Source organism: Maylandia zebra, linkage group LG10 (assembly GCF_041146795.1).
Source record: "Maylandia zebra isolate NMK-2024a linkage group LG10, Mzebra_GT3a, whole genome shotgun sequence".
Lineage (NCBI taxonomy): Eukaryota > Metazoa > Chordata > Actinopteri > Cichliformes > Cichlidae > Maylandia > Maylandia zebra.
This window is the reverse complement of record NC_135176.1, coordinates 10,802,392-10,824,724: the sequence shown is the minus strand read 5'-3', so window position 1 is coordinate 10,824,724 and position 22,333 is coordinate 10,802,392. Positions and strand designations below refer to the sequence as shown.

Genomic DNA, 22,333 nt, shown 5'->3' with positions numbered 1-22,333 from the left:
AGACGTGCCGCATGCACATGATGCAGTTTGGATCGTTTGCTTTATTTTGTCATTTTAACGTTTCTCCTGTGCATGAGCATGTTACAGAAGAACCTCTGCTGAAATCCCACGTTTTGCAAAGCTACCTCTGTATCTCTGTGGGATCAATGTTTAAGATTTATTGCCATCTGATTGGTGTTACTCTGCAAACTCTGCAGCGGGAAGCCAGCTCAGCCACCCTTCACCCAACCCTCAATAACCTGTCTTCCTCACAAGCAAGAACTGCTGCTGTTCCCTCTGTGTGTGTGTTTACAGGGTTGGGGATACGGTTTCTTTCTAAGAAAACTAAGTGAACTTTCAGACATCCAGAGTAACATTCAGCTCAACACATTGCTGTTGCAGATTTATGAGTCCTGGAGTTATATTATACATCGCCCCAAATCAGGAAGATGGGTGTTATAGGTGATTTATTACACTCATTTCCAGCTCTATACTTTTATTCTTGGTATCTGAAAGAGTAGCTTTGGATGATTTACTAATACCGGGCCTTGGTGTAGCTCCTCAGCTTACCAGTTTGGACAGTGGCTAACTTTCTTCTGATTGGCTGCCCCTCGCAAACAGAAGGCTTAAGTGGCAGATAGGTGTGGCTAAGATGACTATATTAGGGATGATAACCATTCTCACTGACATCATATGCATAGAGATGGGGAAAAAAATGTTGGAGTGCTTACTTGCACCTTGTAGTTTGAAAAACTGAGCATGTTCATTATGAGCTTCTGTCTCTGAAATATTATTATTATTATTAATGACAGAAAGTTCCAGCAAAACATAATAGGTTCCGTTTAAATTTGAATACATCTGCAGAAAGTTTTGTTTGCCTCTGTTTCAGCTTTTCACTTTGCCATCTTCCCAGATTTAGAGAGTACTCATCAAAGGCTTGGAGAGATCTACTCATTCGACTTTATTTCCTTTATGTTTTTGTAATTTTTTTACAGAACAATACTGAAGATATCAAGACACAAAAAGCACCCATGGAAACACAAAAACAATAAATAAATCTTCACAGTGCCTTACCCTGGAACAGTTTTCCATTAGCTGGAGTCTTTTGTAAGGTCCACATGTGTATTAACTACATGCTAAACAAGCACATTTTTGCTCACTTCAACATGTCACTTAATGTCAATTAAGTCTTGTGCGTTCATCAGAATCGACCCGGAAAGACTCCAGTCTGGGCCACTGGCCCATTCTTAGGAAAACATTAAGGAGGGCATTTATTTTGGACGTTTTACTGTATTTTTACAGGTTTTACAGCCATTGCTACTGATACTGATACAGACCACTCCCCTGGGCATTACCACACTATACCAACCAGAACTACAGATGTATTGCTTACAATTTAAGCTCAGAGAGTCATGATGACAGATTTCTTTCATTGAGTCAAGCAGAATTTCTTTATGTGGAAAAACTGAGACATACCATTGCACTTATTTGTCTTACATTAAGATATCTGAAGGATTAAATGCATAGTTAAACTTGATAAAGAAAAGAAAGTTTCAATGTTCAGGCCCACTTAAGATCAAAATGGGCTCCCATGACGCTTTGCTAAAGACACTTGATTTATTCAGAACTCAAGGCCATTGAAAGCAATTTCCTGAATGTAACATCCCACAAAGTTTGTAGAAAAAAATTGCTTTGTGGGAACATTATTCTTCAACAGTGCACAACTTGAGTTTCTGGAAGAGCTATTTTACCAAGAAGCAGAGTGCTGGAGAGCTGGCAATCCCAAATGACATGGTTAGGGATGGGTTGGGCCACAGATTGCAGGAAAAGCAGCCAACTTGTGCTCAGGGTGTGTGGGAAACCACGTGAAGTAACAATCTGTTGTAAAAAAAGTGAACAGGTATTTGAAGAATCAAATACCTTAAACATTTTTGTTTTAACGTGATCTTTATGCAGTCTAAGCAGTTTTATGTATTTTAAAAAAAACTATATTTCAACTAATAGTTTTGATGTTGACACCGCTTTGAAATGTGGAAAATGTCCAGAAAATTATATGACAGCATAAAGTGTCTTAATGAAGCGCTGAGCTATCAGAACAGCTTCAGTGTGTTTTGAGAAGGATTATTTGGAATTGTGCTGGAGAAATTTATCACCGTTCATTCAAAAGATATTCCTTTTATTGGCGTCTTAATGAAGTCGGTGGGGAGAACTGTTTAACTGGATGTTAATTATTTTTAAAAAATGTCCCATAAGTGTTAAAGTGGGTTGAGATTTGTTAACAGACCATTTCATGCTCTGTAAATAACTCAGTGACCACTCTTACCTAACGCTTGGAGGCACTGCCATCCTGGAAACGATCGCCCTCATCTGGATAAAAGTGTCAAAGTGACCAGAACCTTATTTAATCATCTAACACTAAATCTGATGAACGGTTTTGCTGTTTTTCACACAGGAGGACATGAAGATTGTTTTCACCGGTTGGGCAGTTAAGATTACCACTCAACAATTAATCCAACACATCTATAATCCTACACTTCTAATTCATTTTAACCAGAAGTCTAAAGTACGTTATCATAAGAAATTTAGGGACAGATTCACTGCGATCTTTCCACCTCCATTTTCCAGGGTTAGGCTGAGGGTTCCTTTGAAATAGTAATTCAGCTGATCCTACACAGGTTGAGATACTGCCCTGGCAAAAATTGCCAATTCACCACGGTAGCCATGCTGATAGTCTGCTGAAGTCCCCGACAGCTACAGGTGCAAAAAGCCAAACTTCAGGACAGTTGAACGATGCTGAAGATCCAACCAGACAACAGATCACTGTGCTGCTGTGCGCTAAAGCTGAATTAGGGAAAGAGATTTGAAGAGCTGAGGGTGGGGTGGTGGTGGCGAAAAAACATTTTGGGATTGAGAATATTGGGACTGACCACCTAAGCCAACTGCCGTGGTGGTCAGTGGTGATTGTGTGTACTGCTGTTTCATGTCAACTATTCTTTAGCGAACCTGCTTTTAGTTTGTTTGTTTAAATCAATAAAAGAACAGCTGAGTGAAATGCCTGTCCATTTCTCCTTTTGGTTTGGGCTGATTTTATTAATACTTCTTCAAAGAACTCTGTGACTGGTGTTTGTCTTATTTAAATTGCTTTATTTACTTGCTTATTTACACTGTGTGATTCACAGCAAACAACTGAGGGATGCACTGCAAAAAACATTTGACACATCCAGGATTTCTTGGTGTTAGAACCAAAAACCCCAGTCAGAGTTATGAGTATCAACACGGTGGCATGTTAATCTGAATTTATAAGGTCATTATAGCACTACGTGTGAAAATGTGAAACTTTTAAACGTCAAAGAATAATCGGTTCATTCAGGTCTGTCACTTTATCGCAACTTAATGGGAATGGCTTTAGATTTTTGCCAAACACGCAGAGAATCTGGTGCCTTCACAGATGTGCAGGTTACTCCTGCCATGCATGCAAATGCACGCAATTATGGCTCTTAAACAGTGCAGTAGATGCAGAAAAACCTAATTCCAATGATATTACAGTTGCCTAAAACTAAACTAAAAACTACAACTAGATGTAAAAAAAAAAAAATCTTAGCTCACAGATATAACAATAAAAACCAGACTTTTGAAAACTTTTAAATTCAAATGATTTTCAAATACTTGGAAAACTGAAATAAAATAAAAATGTAAAAGAATGTATCATTAGTTTTTGTTTATTTGGTAAAAAATTGTTATTACATGTTATTACATCTATAATAATACCTATGTCTAACGAGCAAACCAACCCAGAGGATGAACTGTAACTTAAACAAACACTATTCAGAAAATATTAAACAAAATAAATTGCAAGGCAACATTTTAGAGTATCTTTAATGTGCAATTTTTAAAATTAAAGTTCCTGGATTCATTTACATTTTACACTGCGCACCACCTTTTTACTAGTTTTGTAGGATGTACATGTTACTGATAAGAAAGTTCGGTGTAATATATGAATCAATGTTAATCAGCGATTACTAAAAGCACACTAAGTAACACCTTAGTCCAGCTGGGTTATCAGTTTAAGCGACAAAAGGATGTGAGTATATATTACAGCATGATAGCAATTCCTTAGACAAGTGCATTATGTTATGTATTCAGATGCATTTGTCTAAGGAGTTTATGCTAAGTGAGATAAGCTTGACAAGTCTGTCTCCATCTTTTCCTGCAGATACTTTGTACTCGATCTGTGCGTGCTGAGCAACAGCACTGGATTTATTACGCGCACTCGCCAAATAAACTGTTAAATGCGTTTAGCTCCTCAATTCAATCTGCGTGAGAGCTGCTGTCTCGTTCTTTCAAAATCTGAACACAGTCCAACTACAGTGAAACAGGTGTCTTATTACTCCAACTGCATAAATCATGACAGCACGGAGTAAGAAGTGGGTTTACAGGAAAGGGGAAAGAAATGCAGATGCAGAATTCAGTGGTAAACAGAGTTCTGCGAAAATCAGGAGTTGCTCCCCTAAAATGTACCTCCTGCATAAATCATACCTGGAAAAGCTTTTTTTTAACTTTAGGGAGTGACGGAAAAAGCACTCCCAAAATATACTCCTCTGAGAAGTTACGCAGGAATCAAAAATTCATAACAATTCATGTTATTTCTCATAGTTAAAGTCATCATGCGAATAAGTTACTTACTTCTCGCTGACCAGTGCTTATAAGTGTCCTTTCAGTTATATGTGTGATCTGGTAATCTGAAGGTGAATTCATTAAAGGTCCATCCAGCGGGAGAAGTGGAAGCAGGAACCAGGCACAAACATTGGAGGCAACAAACGCTCAAACTGACTGACCTGATGTAAAATGTGCTCCCAATTACATGTAAAAGGAAGGTGGTGGTAAACAAAAGAGAGGGAGGGGAAGGGGGCAGAAAGGAGGAGGACTACGCTGCTATTATGAGCACTTTATTTTCAATTAAGCCTCCTTGCATCTACTGCAAGCTCACTTTCTGGCATTTTTGATGATGCAGGGACTTCTTAGACTGGAAATTGACTGATTAGCAGACGTTTGCAATTTTAGTAATTTAAGGGAAGATGCACTTCCAACGTGCAGAAGTAGGACAAACATCAGCAACAGACTGATGTTTTTCATTTTTTATAGCAGCATCAAGAAATCAAGTCTTCGTGTACTTTTATGTACCGATTGTAAACTGTGGTTCAGGAATTCATCCTTTACCAGCTTGTGAAGTTAAGTATTTAACATATTGTTATGGGTTTAAGTATAATAGAAAACAAAGCAGTGAAATCTGAAACAATCACTCCAACAAATTCATAATTAACTGCATAAATTTATAATTAAATTGTTGAGCCAATAAGAGCACAAGACTACACTGAATTCAAAACTATTTTGTGGTGTTCGGTAGGAAAAATTTGGGGTGATTTGGTGAATTTATTTTTGCCCCTCCCAAAGGCATGGACCACAGTGTGACCAGTGTGTCCAACTTTGAACCAGATAATTTTGTGGTGCCATATGGAGATATAGGCAATGCTATGCAATGCAGCTGACATGCAGACTGAGTCTAACACCACACCCTGGCACTGGACTGGTAGGTAACATTATATGGTGGGTTTCTCTTATAGCTGCATCCACACTGGTAGCGATCCACAGTGCCATGGTGATCAGAGGCCATAGAAAGGAAATGACATTTAGCTATTTAAAAAGAAAACAAAAAAATAGTTGAGATTACTGTTGGTCGTCACTGAAATGACGACCAATGAGAGAACAGAATCCCACTGACATATGACCTGGTAGTTCATTGGTTAGAGGATTATGTAGGCAACCAGAGCCTTCAATGTCCAGTGTTTTCAACAAGAAATTTCACTTATTATGTGGAGGCACCTTTAGGGTTGGGCGGGGCACGGCCCGATGGTTCAGCAGTAAACCCAACCAAAAAAGGAAATATTTTGTAATTGTAAAGTTTAAAGTTACAACAACAACAAGACTTGAAAAAAATAAATAAACACAAACATCAGAAACCTGGTGATTCAGTATTTAAAGTTAAGCTGCTCTTAATGGCAAAATCAATTGTGGGTTGTTGCATCTCCCCATCCGTCTTACTAGTTTTGATACAAGATATTAAGTTTACACACTTTAATCATTTAATTTCCCACCAACAAACACCCCATCATCATCCTGAGATGTCCAATGAGCAGCAGAGAACACCTGTGTGCCTGTTCAGGGCCTTTAACCCATTAGAAAGTCTGAATATCTGGGAAGCCCCAGTACAGTTACACCTCTTATCGATTGGCAAAAGAATCCACTTTACACTCTAATCTAATACCTCCACGTTCTGAAAAGCTTTTAAACTCTAGAGGAAGTCAACTTAAAGAGGGTGCAAACCAAGAAAGATTGAGAGAAAAAATATTTCAGGGTGACAGCGGACTGAAAAATGCATGAAGCTGCTGATAGACTGAGCCTCCTTTCGTCTCTCAGTCTGCTAAAACCATCAGGAATACTGAGATCTGTCCAGAGCAGGTTTTAAAACATGCTTCCAGAAAACAATTCACTGCATTAGGAAAGAAGAAGACTCTCTAAATATCAGGGTTTCCTTTTGTTGACTTTTATTTAATAGCAAGTTGAGTAAGCATCATACAAGATGGACCAAATACATAAAATGATCAACTAACGTAGCAAATCTGTGTGTGGATGTGAAAATGTCTTCAACTAAAGTTGCTTAGTGTCAATTTATGCTTTTTTTTTCTTTTATTAACAATTGTTTCAAAGCAATACGTCCATTCCAACAATCCCCATAGAGCGCATGTTACAAACTTAATGAGATTGATTCATGTCTGGTCTTGTAAAGTGATCTAAAATTGCTCAATAGAAAAGTTCACAACCACAACATGGCTCACCCTCTAATAACAAAGTCGGAAAATAACCTTTTAAATACAAACGGCTTCCACACCTGTTCATCAGTGGCTCTACAGGTAAAAAAATAACTGCATGGTGAACAGATGTCAAATGAGCTAAATTAGCCTCCAATGTTAAAAATATACTGAGGAATGGCTTCAAGAATAATTGACTTTTTTGTACAAGCTTTTTAAAAATCAAGACCCTCATTAATACGTAGAATCGGTGGAATGCATAAATTATATCTGAAGAATTACCGTGGATGTGTTGGACAAGCAGCAACCGAAAGGCTTCACAGGTACCTTTGCTGGTAAAGTATTCCTACCGGGTAGAGTGTGCATTTTAAACTCTTCTGGTAAACCTATGAAAACCTCAAGGTATCATCTGAGCTGGTGTCGAGGACTGCAGGGGGGAGGCGGGGGAAGCAGAAGACGGAGAGATCAAAACAGTTTGATGATGCTCTCCCTGGACTTGCCGACTCCGACCCACTTCACTGAAATGAGAAGACGCAGGGACCAAAATTCGATTGGCAGGTTTTGGCAAAGCGAACAAAGACGTTGGCTGCAGTTTCCATCCCATTAAACTAAAGTATCTCTTTACAAACCTGGCACTTGCAGGAAGTCCTCGATGAACCGAATATAATTTTGAGCCTGCACCGGAAGCTCCTCGAAACTCCGAGCCGTCTCCGTGCTGCAGCACCAGCCGGGCAACGTTTCGTATTCCACTTTCACTTGTGTCAAAACGTCCATGTTTGCTGCAAAAGAAGCATCGTTCAGAGAAAAATCGGTCCTGGGAAATCCAGCGCACCGGCCCACAAAAACCCACTGAGCAAAAAGAAATGATAACGTGCTGTTTTTGTGCAGCTCTGGTGCCATTTTAAACAGAGGAGACCCTTCTGATTCATTAACTTCATGATTCAACTTCTTCTATTTGGCAGTACAAACAGAGAGATGAAGACGATAAAGCTGCGTCTGAACAGATTTTGACAAACTCAGGATGTTGCACTTCCTGCTGGGAAAAAAAAAAAGCTGACCCATGTGAAATAAAGACCCCCCCCCCCCCATTCACATGAAACCAGATTCTTTTCAGTAATTATATTTCTGTCAATAAAGCTGGAGTAGGCAACATGTTTCTAGGCATCTCTAACAAAAAGAAGAAGAAAAGAAAAATCTATAATAACTTTTCAGCATATTGTTGTTTAAGTGGTCTGAGTAGGAAATGTGCAAATGTAGCCTGCTAAGGGCCACAGCAGCAGATCAGGTGAATAACAAGCGAGATGTGAGATACAGGCACGATGGATGTAAGCAGAGAGCAGCCACCTCAGAGAGCATTGTTCAAATCCTGTGTGAAGTCAGGAATCAATCTCAACTTCCTTTTATGGAGCACAGTTGTGTTTGTGATTGTCTGGGTGGAGGGGTCTGGATAACTGACCAGCCATAAACAATCAAAGACTTCAAAATGTCACGCGATCAACTGTTAGACTCAAATGTATAAGGATAGCACTATTCTGAAGAATGTGTACATCCTCACATCTTTTCACATTGTTGTGACACTTGTTTCAGAAGTTACTGAGTCACAGAAACACTAAATCCTGACTTTAAGCTCTAAACTGGGCTCAAACTGTTCTTTCGAACCGTTGCATTTATACCATTTTTCTACAGATCTAGAAAACCTGGGAACATCCTACCTGGAAAACTTGGCAGAGGTTGTCCATTAACCTTATATGCCACGGCCACTTTAATCTCAGGCAGCGTGTCCAAAATGTCCAACTTCGTCAGAGCAATTCTGCAGAAAGAATTTGTGTTCAGCTTTGATCACAACACAAAGAGCACATGGTGAAACTTGCTTCTAAACATAGCAACGATGCCAGTAATTACATCAGCCAGCGAGGGAAATATTCTGAAATCGTTTGAATGTTCCTTACGCAGAGAAGCCATTGACCATGTGGGCATATCTGACCAAAATCAGGTCCAGCCAACCACAACGCCGCCTTCTGCCCGTGGTCACACCGAACTCTCTGCCTCTACTCTGTAACAGATTCCCGGTCTCCTGCGGAGCAAGAAAGAGACACACAAAGTCAGTTTAAAGAGGGGAAAAAAACAATAAATAAATGGGAGGCATATTCCTTGATTTCAAGAGGCAATCACACCAATACTGCTTGCTCTAATAACTTTACTTTGTACAGAAAGTCAGATAAACATATATTCATCTCTAGTAACACCTGCATGCACACTCCACTGTCATGCTCTCTACAGTACCGGGGATTTGCTGTAATCTGGGGGATCTGAATTGACGTAAGTTTGGCCACAATCATGCGTCTGTAACATCAGGTTGGCAGCTGACCACAGAGGCTGAGCAACTGATGATGTTACAGTCCATATTGGACACACAGTAGAAACTGCAGGAAGTAACTAGGATTTTTTTTAAAGCACAAAAAAAACAATTTGTGTCTTTTTACTCACGTTATCCTGTTCTGTTGGAAACGCACCAACACCCACACGGGTGGTGTAAGCTTTGACAACGCCGTACACTCGGCCAACATAGGACGGAGGCACCCCGAGTCCAGTGCATACGCCTCCAACGGTGCAGTTAGAAGATGTCACGAAAGGATACGTGCCTGAACAGAAAAACACCTGTTAATGTGAGGAAGCAACAAAACAAACAAAACACAACACGTCCATCATCTCAACTCAAATATTTAAAAACCTGTAGATGCTCACCAAAGTCAATATCCAGGAGAGCAGCGTTGGCTCCCTCCACCAGGATTTTCTTACTGGGTCCAGTAAGAGCTCTGTGCATGAAGTACACCCCGTCAGTTACCAGAGGACGCAGTCTCTCTGTGTATTCCTGAGAACACACACAAAAATATCACTTGATGAAAATCTATAAGACTTACCTATACTACTAAGTAAATAATCAGTTTATAGTGCTGTCATTAGAAATCATTTTTCTCAGATACATGAAAGTCCAGCAAACATGGCTGAAACCCTGACATCCCCTCCCTGATCGAAACTGGCCACAGCATGACAACAAAAAACTGAACTGTGGATAGATGAAAGTTTACAGAGGTCGGGTCAGACGGTCTCTGTAAGCTGATTTTCTTTGAATAAGTTGACCCTCACAACAAAAGGTTTAAACAGCAGAGGAGTGGGGCTACTCTGCTCACAGCCATGCACAAAGATGTTATGCAGCTATCACACTAATCAAACAAACTGGACGGGACTCAGGCACGGTACATGCTAAGATAGTCAGACTACAGGTATAGGTCCACTATCTTAGCCTTACCCCTGTTAACATCACCTGTGTTTTTCCTGCTATGAATACAATGAATATAAGAACTCCCAGTAACACAGGCAGCTAAATGAAATTCAGCCATCATTAACCTTTACACCTGTGATTTTTCCTCTTGTGATGTAGGCCCAACACCAACACCTGAGCCATATAATACCATGAAATACCTCTATGTGATAAGCAGATCTCACCTTCAACTGTTGCAGTTCGCTGTCGATGTCGACATTAAGGTTTGGGTACATGGTGCGAAAATGTTCCGCCAGCATGCGAAACCTGCAAACCATGACAAGCAGGACAGATTATTAGTTAGACACGTTAATGCATGTTTATGTGGAGCCTGTCTTTATGCAGCTGTGCTTCCACTGATTAGAGTTTTAACCTGACACACAGGAGAGAACGACTACGTTACATAAGGTTTCCATAAAAGCTTTTTCAGCTGTTTTCCATAGATGGGTGCTGCCACCTGCTGGTAGGAGATTGCATAAACTGACAATAACTGGACTAATGTGTTATAACACCTCATGTTTTGTCTGTGAGATGTTCCATTTTTTTAAAATCCTTAAAATGTATGCCTAAACTTGCCATCTGACCAATCTATGATTCAAAATCACTTAAACAGCGTTCCTGTCGGCGGCCACATTATCACGTTATGGTGAGGTGATAAGACTGTGCAACATGAGGTAGAGAAAAAACAAAGCGCTTACTTCTCCTCAAAAACTTTGAAATCTGAGACGAGGTCACAGACTCGCAGACCGTTCCGGGCAGCTTTCGAGGAGTAGGCAGGACCGATGCCCTTCTTAGTGGTCCCTAAACTGGAGCACGAATAAACACAACAAAGTCTATTAGGAAGTGCACACTAAACACAAAGTCATCCTCAGTCTTTAATGCTGTTATACTGCATGCTATTATTAACAGTCATAAAATATTTGATTTACTTTTTCCCTTCTTGCTGCTGCCTCTGCTGCTCCTGGATTCCATCAACAGCTTGATGGAAGTTGAACACTACAGGAGGACAAACGGGACTGTCAATAAGAACACGTGTGTTACTCAAAACTTTGAGGAGAAACTCTTACTCACCGATGTGGGCGCGATCTGAAATCTTTAATCTTTCCTCCCATCCTTGTAATCCTGCACAGGAAACAACGATTCACGTGGTGCAATGTTTTTACTGCAGGAAGCATCTTTTTTCTCTTCTTCTGCATTATTATTGATGCGTGCGCACACACACACACACAGACTAATAAACATTTGCTTCATGAAAAGCATAAAACCACTGAACTAGTGAGATGTTAAATGTTGAGAGTGAGAGGCGAGACAAGAGCATGGTTACCACTTTACTGTCTCACATCTTCGTTTAACACTCAGTAAACTTTATAGGCCTTTTCCACTCGAACCTACTCGGGTCCGATCTGTTTTCAGGGTTTTCCATTAGGTGCCAGGTACTTTTTTAGTACCTGCTTGGCCGGAGTTTCCAAGCAATCTGAGACAATCCGAAATTGTGACATCAGGCTGCACGCCACCAACTGGCTAGTAAGTGGCATCAGAGTCATGAGAGTGTCTCCTTAATGAAAATCAAAACTGTCATTTTTGAAACCTGACAACAAGTGAAATGGTTACACAGAAGAACACTGATCACAGAGCGTGACAAAAAAACCACAGACTGAGCAGCAGGTATATCATCGCCTCCACGTGCTCCTTTGTTGTGGCATTCGTGTCACATATAAATGACATCACGAGACTCTCGGTTACGTTGCTATAACGACTCCCCGCACATTAAGTGGTACTCAATTGTAATGGAAAATGAGTCGAGCTGAGAAGGTACTAGTGGAAAAGGGGTATTGGTGAACTGAGGACACCCACTGCACTATTTCTTTCTTTCTTTTTTTTATTTATTTCTTTTGTTCTTCCTTGCAGTGTAACTAAAGAAGAACTGGCATATATGTTGCTGCACTTTTATGCATCTTCATATTGCAGCACACCTCTTCTCCCCTTCCTCTGCAGTGGGCAGACTGCAGAGGAAGGGGAGGAATGAAACAATGCTTGTTTACAATTTTACCGGATTTTGGACAGCCGTTCTTCCTCATTTGCCTTAGAGCATTTCCAAATATTAAGGAAGGGTGAAAATGACTCAGTCTGGTGTGACAAACTGTTTTGAAGGATTTCACACATTCCTTGAGCCTTTTGAACACCTGAGTATTTATCGTAATAGCACACAAACCCAAATTTGTGACTGTCATGACAGATTTACAGTTCCAAACATTGTTCAGTTTTATCCAGTTTAATCATCATAGAGATGCAAAGGAAAAGACTATTTGCTGGAGCTGGAGTTAGTCGAGAAACTGTTTTACTCTTGTTTTATACAGTGGGGCAAAAAAGTATTTAGTCAGCCACCGATTGTGCAAGTTCCCCCACTTAAAATGATGACAGAGGTCAGTAATTTGCACCAGAGGTACACTTCAACTGTGAGAGACAGAATGTGAAAAAAAAATCCATGAATTCACATGGTAGGATTTGTAAAGAATTTATTCGTAAATTAGGGTGGAAAATAAGTATTTGGTCACCTCAAACAAGGAAAATCTCTGGCCCTCACAGACCTGTAACGTCTTCTGTAAGAAGCTTTTCTGTCCCCCACTCGTTACCTGTATGAATGGCACCTATTTGAACTCATCATCTGTATAAAAGACACCTGTCCACAGCCTCAAACAGTCAGACTCCAAACTCTGCCATGGCCAAGACCAAAGAGCTTTCGAAGGACACCAGGAAAAGTATTGTAGACCTGCACCAGACTGGGAAGAGTGAATCTACAATAGGCAAGCAGCTTGGTGTGAAAAAATCAACTGTGGGAGCAATCATCAGAAAATGGAAGACATGGAAGACCACTGATAATCTCCCTCGATCTGGGGCTCCACGCAAGATCTCATCCTGTGGGGTCAAAATGATCATGAGAACGGTGAGCAAAGATCCCAGAACCACACGGGGGGACCTGGTGAATGACCTGCAGAGAGCTGGGACCAAAGTAAGAAAGGTCACCATCAGTAACACACTACAACGGCAGGGAATCAAATCCCGCAGTGCCAGACGTGTTCCGCTGCTGAAGCCAGTGCATGTCCAGGCCCGTCTGAAGTTTGCCAGAGAGCACATGGATGATACAGCAGAGGATTGGGAGAATGTCATGTGGTCAGATGAAACCAAAGTAGAACTTTTTGGTATAAACTCAACTCGTCGTGTTTGGAGGACGAAGAATACTGAGTTGCATCCCAAGAACACCATACCTACTGTGAAGCATGGGGGTGGAAACATCATGCTATGGGGCTGTTTTTCTGCCAAGGGGACAGGACGACTGATCCGTGTTAAGGACAGAATGAATGGGGCCATGTATCGTGAGATTTTGAGCCAAAACCTCCTTCCATCAGTGAGAACTTTGAAGATGAAACGAGGCTGGGTCTTCCAACATGACAATGATCCAAAACACACCGCCCGGGAAACAAAGGAGTGGCTCCGTAAGAAGCATTTGAAAGTCCTGGAGTGGCCTAGCCAGTCTCCAGACCTCAACCCCATAGAAAATCTGTGGCGGGAGTTGAAAGCCCGTGTTGCTCGGCGACAGCCCCAAAACATCACTGCTCTCGAGAAGATCTGCATGGAGGAATGGGCCAAAATACCAGCTACTGTGTGTGCAAACCTGGTAAAGACCTATAGTAAACGTTTGACCTCTGTTATTGCCAACAAAGGTTATGTTACAAAGTATTGAGTTGTATTTTTGTTATTGACCAAATACTTATTTTCCACCCTGATTTACGAATAAATTCTTTACAAATCCTACCATGTGGATTCATGGATTTTTTTTTCACATTCTGTCTCTCACAGTTGAAGTGTACCTCTGGTGCAAATTACTGACCTCTGTCATCATTTTAGGTGGGGGGACTTGCACAATCGGTGGCTGACTAAATACTTTTTTGCCCCACTGTAGTTGTGGTGCAAACACTCTTTCAATACAGTCAGAAGACATTCAACACACATGTTCACTGCACTATTTCTGAAACGCTGTCAGCCAGTTTGGAGCCTCCTAATTTCAATAAGCTCTAAATGTTTTCAGATCTGTTAGGAAGGCCAGTTTTATCTCCTAGCCTCTTGATACGAAAGCCATGCTGCTGGAATACATGCAGCATGTGCTTTTGCAGCATCTTGCTTCAACATCCAAGGCCTTTCCTGAGAAATCTCATTTAATGCTGATCTTATTCAGCATTAAATAGGGAGAGATACTCATACCATCACAGATATCAGCTTATTATCAAATGATGGCATTCCTTGTGTATCTGCAATTTTGAAAACTGGCAAATGTTACAAAAAAATAAAAAAATCACTCTGGGAAGCAGTTTTTATAGCCAGAAATGTTACTAATTAACATAGCTGGTTGTGAAATAAGCAAGTTAATTAGTACAATGTTGTTTTTAATATTACACAACACCATCTCACCGTTTCAGATCCAAAATAAATCCAAAAACAAAGATATATAAGGGTTCGTCTCACTCTTATTTATTTATTTTTTAAATATTATATAATGCCATTTTACAATACGTCCCAGTTTTGTTTTAATAATACAAATATCTTTTTTTTTTTTGGGGGGGGGGGGGGGGGGGGGTTAAATCTACCCTGAAATGATCCTTTATGCTGTGACACTGTACCTTTGCCTTTACGCAGATTCTTTTCGGCCTCCTCAAACAGTCCCGGCAGGTGTATCACCACTCCGTTACCTGTAAGGTGAAACTGAACTTTTAACAAGCCTCGTATAACTCATCTTATACACTTTAGCATCAAGTGTTCCAGTGTGGGAAACAAACTGCTCATGTTTTCCCTCAGCTTTTGTTTGGATGACATCTCAGTGCACCCCTCTCCCAGTTTCCTGTTTTTACAGTAAGCCTACTGGAAACAAAAGCTATTAAAAGCATGACATCCAAACAAAACATACAATAAAGAGATGAGGAATGGAGCACAACAGCACACTGTACATGGTTTAATTCCTGTGGCTGTAAAACTGCACTGACTAGGAGGTCTTTTTATTATCTAGACGAGCCTTAATAACACAGGATCTGGGTAATGTCCTTAACAGCGTGAAACAGACGGACTGATAAGACTGTCTGCCTGTCTGCGTATGACGTTCACTCTGATAAAGGTGATTATTAATGCGTTATAGCATCTTCATCACGCTTCACCATCAGCGAGACTTTCAAAACTCAAGGCTCGCCCTTACCAATGAATGAGATGGCCTTCTTGTTGAGCACCCCACTGGGCAGCAGATGGAAGTCGTACTCCACAGAATCCACAACCACGGTGTGACCTGCATTGTTTCCTCCCTGTGAACACAACATAACATCCATAACCTGCTCACAGCATAAGACCGATACAATGTTGTGTTGTGGTAAAACATGTTCAGTGTGAACAAAGGGTTAAAAGCTCCTGTTCCTGTAGGCGCTGTGTGGCTTTAACAAAGTAAACAATAGCACTTTTATTCGTAGGTGCGTCATTCCATTATATAATGTCATGTTCACGGTCATTTGTCTAACTCTGTAAAACTGTATGGATTTCGAAGCACCACATTAGATTACAAACGACAGTACTTAGGTAGTAGTGCTCGTTAGCGCCATAGCAGCTCTACATCCGGGGAGGTCAGCCAAGGTTGTTGACGTCGGTCATGAATATTTAACTGCAGCTAAACGGTGACGAGGCTCTCCATAGCCCCGCGTTATATTCACAACAAGCCCAAGAAAAGTGTAAGAAGTGGTGTGTTTAAGGGTAAAAGGTCACAAAAGATCGACAGCGTAGCTTGGTACCTGGCACCTGCACACAATATCCGCATCCATGGCGAGTAAGTCCACTACTTTGCCTTTTCCTTCGTCTCCCCACTGCGCTCCGAGCACGACGGTCACTTTGTTCTGCGGCTCCTTCGGAGTCCTGAGTGGGTGCTCCTGCGGGACACCCTCCCGCGGTCGCTTAACGACCGGCTCCCCGTTCAGGGACGTGCTCTCCCGACCGTTAACGTTAGCCATGCTGCTTTCGGATGCCATGCTGCTGCCCCTCTTCCCGCAAACCGGAAAATCGTATTGGCGCGTTCTCTCGTCTACGGGAAGTGCTCGACTTCCGCTTTACGGGACATCCTCTTTTAGCTTTACTTTTTCTTCCCCCTGAAAATAAAACATACGTGTTCACACATAATTATTATCAGTATCTATCATGTCAATTTATGCTGACTAACTGCTATATAAACGCCTTGTCGGTCAGTTAAATTGTTTTTTTTTGGTGTCTAATTTAAAAGTAACACACTCACTGATCTCCACTTCCGCTATCAAAGGTTTTTTTTCAACATTCGTGAGTTTCTTTTTAGTGTATTCTGTTTTTTTTTTTTACTTTACTTTTATTGTATTTAACTCATCAGTTGGTAATTTGAGTAATAAATTAAAGTTCCCTTTTAAAACTGCAATAGAGAGCAATTCAGTCAGAGGCACAGCAGAGGGCACCAGTGAGCAAGTCATCTGAGAACACTGAAAGACTAAATTAATTATTTACGTTGTTGCACTGTCAGTATCTACGAAGCTGTGTTTTTAAAAGAAGAAAAACGCAATAATAAATCTAAAAATATACAGCAAACCTAGGTTCCTATTTTTGTTCTATAAAGACAGTACATGCATGTGTCTGATCTGCCACAGGGAAACTTACATTGTTGAAATAATAAATAAATAAAATCGCGCCAACGTTGGTTTGATGTCAGGAAGGATAGCTGGACGTTATCCACAATAAAATCTTACACATATGTTTAAGAGATAGCATATTGTGTTGGCTCAGTGTGACTGCTGTCAGAAAATATTGGAAATTACGTGCGCTGCTTGCTTCATTCCTTAAGTCAAAATGGCGGATGTTGTAAAGTGGCTCGTTGTGCTGTGACTTCCCAAAGACTAATATAGAGGTATTTTACTACAACAGAGAGTAATACAGAAGTTTACAGCACGAAATTCACACTGGATTCATTTTAGCCTGTGTCACAATTCCCCCCTCATATAAGCCACCCCAAAAGAGCAGGAGTTCACTGATCAACCACCACATTCAGACTCTAATATTGTAAAGACCCCCACACCTTGCTGTGGTGCTTGGCACAGACCCTTTGGATCCTTATGTTGTGGGGTGGGGACTGTGTGGACTGAGCTAGTTCCAGCAGGTCTCACAAAAGCTCGCTCAGAATCTGGAGAGTTTGTAGGTCGTGAGTCGATTTCTTTTTGCGCCCTGCTGCTGGGGGATGGCTCTGTTGGGGAGTGCATGATTGTCAGGATAGTCTGCAACACTGTGGTAGTAGGCACTCCAGCTCATGTCACTGTTAGTTTCTTGCTGCACATATCAGTTCAACTATCAACAGAAACAAACGGGTGCACTGAAGTTTATTTTCTGGAGTACAAGTTTAAATACTTCCATATATTTTAAATATATATATTCATTTTGCACAGTTAGTCCAATACTCTACTACTGCAGATGTAGCCATTTTCATTTTATTGATGTAAGTGAAGTATTTAAAAAGAAAAAACTATAATATATGCTTGTTGGAATTTATACGTGTCAGTATTTATCTCTTGCTGAAGTGTTAGGCACCATGTGAGGTTAGTATAACTGTAATTTGCTGGCAATATGCTTGCATAACGGCAATAAAGATCATTAATCTTCCCACATCTGTCTTATCTGTGCAACACTGTGCAGCACAGGGACAACAACATTTCTTTTAAGCAGGAATTTCTCTGATCATCACTGCATCATAACCCCCTGATAAAAACAGGCAGAGCTGATGGTAGCTTACCTTTTTACCTCAGTTAAAGTCAAACAAGACTCCTCCTGCACTGCCTCACACTGTATTATGAGGAGCAGTCGAAGATGGCTGAATGTCATGAACACACAAACTCTCTGATAAGAATTCATTGTGTTTTATTTATTAAAAATATCCAATACAACATTTAAGAGTTCCACAAACATGCAACATATTTAAAACGGTGCATTCAAAAAGTGAACATCCTTTGTTTAAGGATGATTGTTATAATAATCCATTTGCCTGGAGGTTGTATTTTAATTAAGAGGACATTATATAGCTCCCTGCCACATTATATATTATGAAGACATTCATTATATAATTTCCAATATGGAAATCACTGATTTATGACAGGTTTTTTAGTAGGGTTAAATTTATCTGTACTACTTGTTGCCAGTTTAATTTACAGGCATGCAGACACATCAGGTTCTGCACTGGTCCAGTGTCACATCAGCACTTTTGCACTGAGCTTACTTCCTCTTTGCAGTTAGTATCATTGTCCTGTAATGATAAGTAGATCATAAATATATTCGTGCAATATGCTGGCGCACTTTCAGGGTGAGCTCGTCATTTACAATTTCACTGTTTGAGGTTACAGGTGGTTATTTGAATAGACCATCAGTGCAAAATGAGAGACTCGCTGAGCAACACAATAAGGCTTTATTCACCGTATATGCTTTTCTTCAGCAATGCCATCTTTAAAAAAAAAAAAAAAAATCACAAAAAAGTCACAGTTTATTTATTAGTGAAGGCACGTGGGAGATAAAACCGTTGTGTACCTGTATACGCTCAGCAGGACGAACGCGGCAGTGGCCTACAGAACTGACAGGCAGAGGCTGGAAATCACTGGCTGTCAATTCATAGGTCATCACCTTGTGCCCCATCTCTCTTTAGCTACATATCGATCTTTCAAAGATGCAGTAACCCACACTCACAAAAAAAGCAGAATGGAAAATAAAAGCAATTGCGTGCTGGCTTCTTGTCGTCTTTGGTAGATCTCTGCAAGTAACAGCACCTCCACTGGAACTGACACAGCTTCCACATGGAGTTGCTGTTACATCCAGCAAGCACCAGAAGGCTCGTCGCCGATGATAAACAGCACGAGGCTGATGAACAAACCTGTCTTTGGATCAGGGTCCAGTTTATTGAAGAGGAGAGAAGCACCAAAAGAGAGCCCAGAGGTGGACTCAGCATTTGGACTCGGAGGCAGCTGCTTTAGTAAGAGAGGAGTCTCCTCTTGCAAGTGACTTTGACCTGGCAATTTCCTCCTCCCAGTTTTTATAACCTGAAGTAAACGGCATCATTGCTCACGCTGCTCCAACAGCATGTCCAAAGGGCCAAGGCCTGTAGAGATAACACAGATTTTATGGCAGCTGTCAACATGAGGGCTTTCAATGTGTGAGTAAAAGGGTGTGTCTGACCTGTGTACCTGCTATCCTAGCATTTCCTGCTTGCGCCTAAATGAGTCTTCTAATAACTATCAAGTTCTTACTAAGTAATTATGAGGATAAATCTCAAACGTCAGATTACCCAGTTTGACTTTAATCAAGTTGGTTTTAGGTCTTGTAGTAAACGTAAGTAAAAGTAAGTTTCTTTTTCACCCTGCCTTGTTCAGCTTGCAGGGTTATGTCTGTGTAGACTTTGCCTTGTAGTAAAACTGCACAGAAAAAAGAAAAGAAAAGAAAAACAGAACAATAAAGCAATTCAAAGACCAGCAGTTACACTTAGACCAGCTGCTGTTCTTGTACTTGGTTTGTTTTAATTGTTTTGAACGAATCAATCAGACTGCACTAAATTGCTTTCAAGCAGACACATTAGCATTCATTTGAAAACAGCACGTGTCTCTTCTGATCACTGATCCAAACAACGATCCAGTGCTTACACTACATTTAGTTATGTTCTGAAGGTATAAACGTAGGAAGGATGAAGCTGGGTCTTGCCTGGTCATTGCTTGGTTTTGTTTTGTTATTGTGACTGAAAAAACAAACAAAAAATAAGTCATACTCACCTTCTCGCTCAACGGGGCGCAGTGGATTTCGCAGAGGAGGCCAAAGGTTTGAGCAGCAGGGTGTCGTGACACACAGAGCCAGCGCTGGGAGCAGCAGAAAGCGGGTTACAGCCAAGACGAGTAGAAACTCAGCACACGGGACCGACACAGGTGAAGTCACACCTTCGTGGATACTGACAGTGCATGGTTTGGTTTTTTAAGACGTAAATGTCAGCAGTGACAGCAGAGAAATGGCAACGAAGCAGAGCGGCCAGTTTATGAGATCAGGAGTTGGTGCAAAGTTAATTATTATACTCGCAGTCAATATTTAACAGGCCCAGCGCCCGGCCCCTCTGTCCAACATCCTGATTCCATACTGAGTGGCACGGAGGGTAGGGCCAGTGTCAAGCACATCTCTTTTGTCGCCCTGCACAAAATATGTATTCACTGCCTCAAATGGCCTGCGAAATAAAATAAAAAACGAAACCCTCAGAGAACTGGGCTTTCTCTGAGTTTGAAAAAGCTCAGCTCTTGTGAGCCTCTATCTTAAAGGATTGTTTTAACAATAGCAGTAGTAACAATAATAGGATGGGGTGCAATGTACATTTACTGTTTTTCTCATACATGCATACAAACACACACACCTAAGCACACTTAGTGGAATAAGCAGTAATGTAGCTGAGAAGTATGAAGCAATAGCAAGAGGAATCAAAATACTGTGGAGTGTAGCAACAGAGCCAGGCTGAACAACAGGACAGTAAAAGGCTGATTAAGCAGTGCATTAAAGATTGGAAGAGGGCACTTTGATGCATTGGAGAAAAACAGCACGACATGTGACACAAAGCACTGATACTAAAAGTAGCACACAGCGATGCTTTAAAGTAGCTGCTCAACACGTGCCAGTACAACCACATCTCTGAATGAGGTTGAGATATTGTGTAAAAGTGGTACTGCATTCAACGTAAAAACAGCACAAAGACAATTGAATTTGGTTCACTTTAATTCGTCTCAGATGTTGTTCCTGGGATCTGCTGAGCTAGGCGAGTGGCTTCAGCAGATCCCAGAAGAGTGCAGTGCCCTCAAGCTCCCAGGCCTCCGGTGGAGGACCTGAGCTTGAAAGGATAAAGACCGGCTGCAAGGCCGAAAGGGGAAATCTTTTTTCATGAAATATATATAGCACCAAACCAGTGCCTCGGATTACTTTAATTTGTAAAGTAAGGATCTTACCCCAACAATCAGACGATCCTCAGTGAGTAAGCACTTGGCGACAGCGGGAAGGAAAAACTCCCTTTTAACAGGAAGAAACCTCTGTTTGTAGTGGCTGTCCTGAAATGCCACGTTTTTCTGAAAAACAAAGAAGCTGTTCATCCGTTCAGCTCAGACATACACGTCTATATCTTGATAAATATATGTATACAAAAATATTAATAACTAAAAAATACATTTGCTGAAATTAAGAGGCTTGAGCCGTGTGTGACATGGTTAACTGTCAATATCTAATGCTTTCCCAGTGTCTCGTTGCCCTCGTCACAACGTTTCTCGAATGTGATGCTTGAATGAAAGTCAAAATGACCTTTTATACTTTTCCCTCAGCAGTTAAATGTTGTGCTATATGGTCTAAATGCAGAGTTTAAATAATGCAAAGCACTGTTTTTACTTCAGTTACACACTGTCCCGGATCTTTTCAAAGACAGGCTTGTAAGTCACACTCACGTCCCCTGCATTTTTGCATCCATCTTTACTTGATTAATGACTTAATACCTTTTATGACATCTAACAAGGGAAAACAATCTTGTTATGGTTACCAATCAGATCCATATTAACGCCTAGTGATGATCAGCAGGAAAAGCAGCTGGTGCTCTGCTGTTTTTCTCCTCCTTTCATGGGAGCCACTGTTTTAATGTTCCCACTATGCAAAACAGCGCAAACTCCCTGAAAAAAGTAAAAGCAAATGTGTATCAATCATCTTTTATTTTAAGTAATGGCATTTTGTGCCTCTTTTATTCATGCACTTGGCCTATCTTATCTCAGACATTCAAGAGATTGCTCCACCTGAGTGCAGAGTCCAGTGTCTCTAAGAGGGAGAATATGTGCACAGCATTAATCTTCCACATTGATAAGTCGTTTCTTGTTCCTCTGAATCGACTTTGGTCATAATCATTTGAGGTGCAATTTAAAGCAGATAGCGACATCAGTTTACTGGGCATAAAATGATCTCACGTACAAGGTCACATGCAGAATCTTAGCTGAGATTGGTGTGGTGAGGACAGTGATCTCACTTCAGAAATGATTGACTCCATCGGGGTTATTGATGTTCTTTCAATTGTGCCAGTTTTTCTTACGAA

The 22,333-nt window shown here is 40.8% G+C and overlaps 1 protein-coding gene across 1 annotated transcript; it reads right to left on the bottom strand.

Annotated features, from left to right (window-relative positions):
- Positions 1 to 6,558: 6,558 nt before the first annotated feature.
- On the bottom strand, positions 6,559 to 16,292 carry adssl (adenylosuccinate synthase, like). The gene is made up of 13 exons (XM_014408606.3): positions 15,990 to 16,292; positions 15,410 to 15,512; positions 14,844 to 14,912; positions 11,239 to 11,289; positions 11,097 to 11,163; positions 10,866 to 10,973; positions 10,353 to 10,434; positions 9,591 to 9,717; positions 9,333 to 9,487; positions 8,795 to 8,919; positions 8,558 to 8,655; positions 7,475 to 7,624; positions 6,559 to 7,363 (listed from the first exon to the last, which is right to left on the bottom strand). The coding sequence occupies exons 1-13, from the start codon at positions 16,221 to 16,223 to the stop codon at positions 7,311 to 7,313; spliced, it is 1,422 nt and encodes a 473-aa protein (XP_014264092.3). The 5' UTR covers positions 16,224 to 16,292; the 3' UTR covers positions 6,559 to 7,310.
- Between the last annotated feature and the right edge of the window lie 6,041 nt (positions 16,293 to 22,333).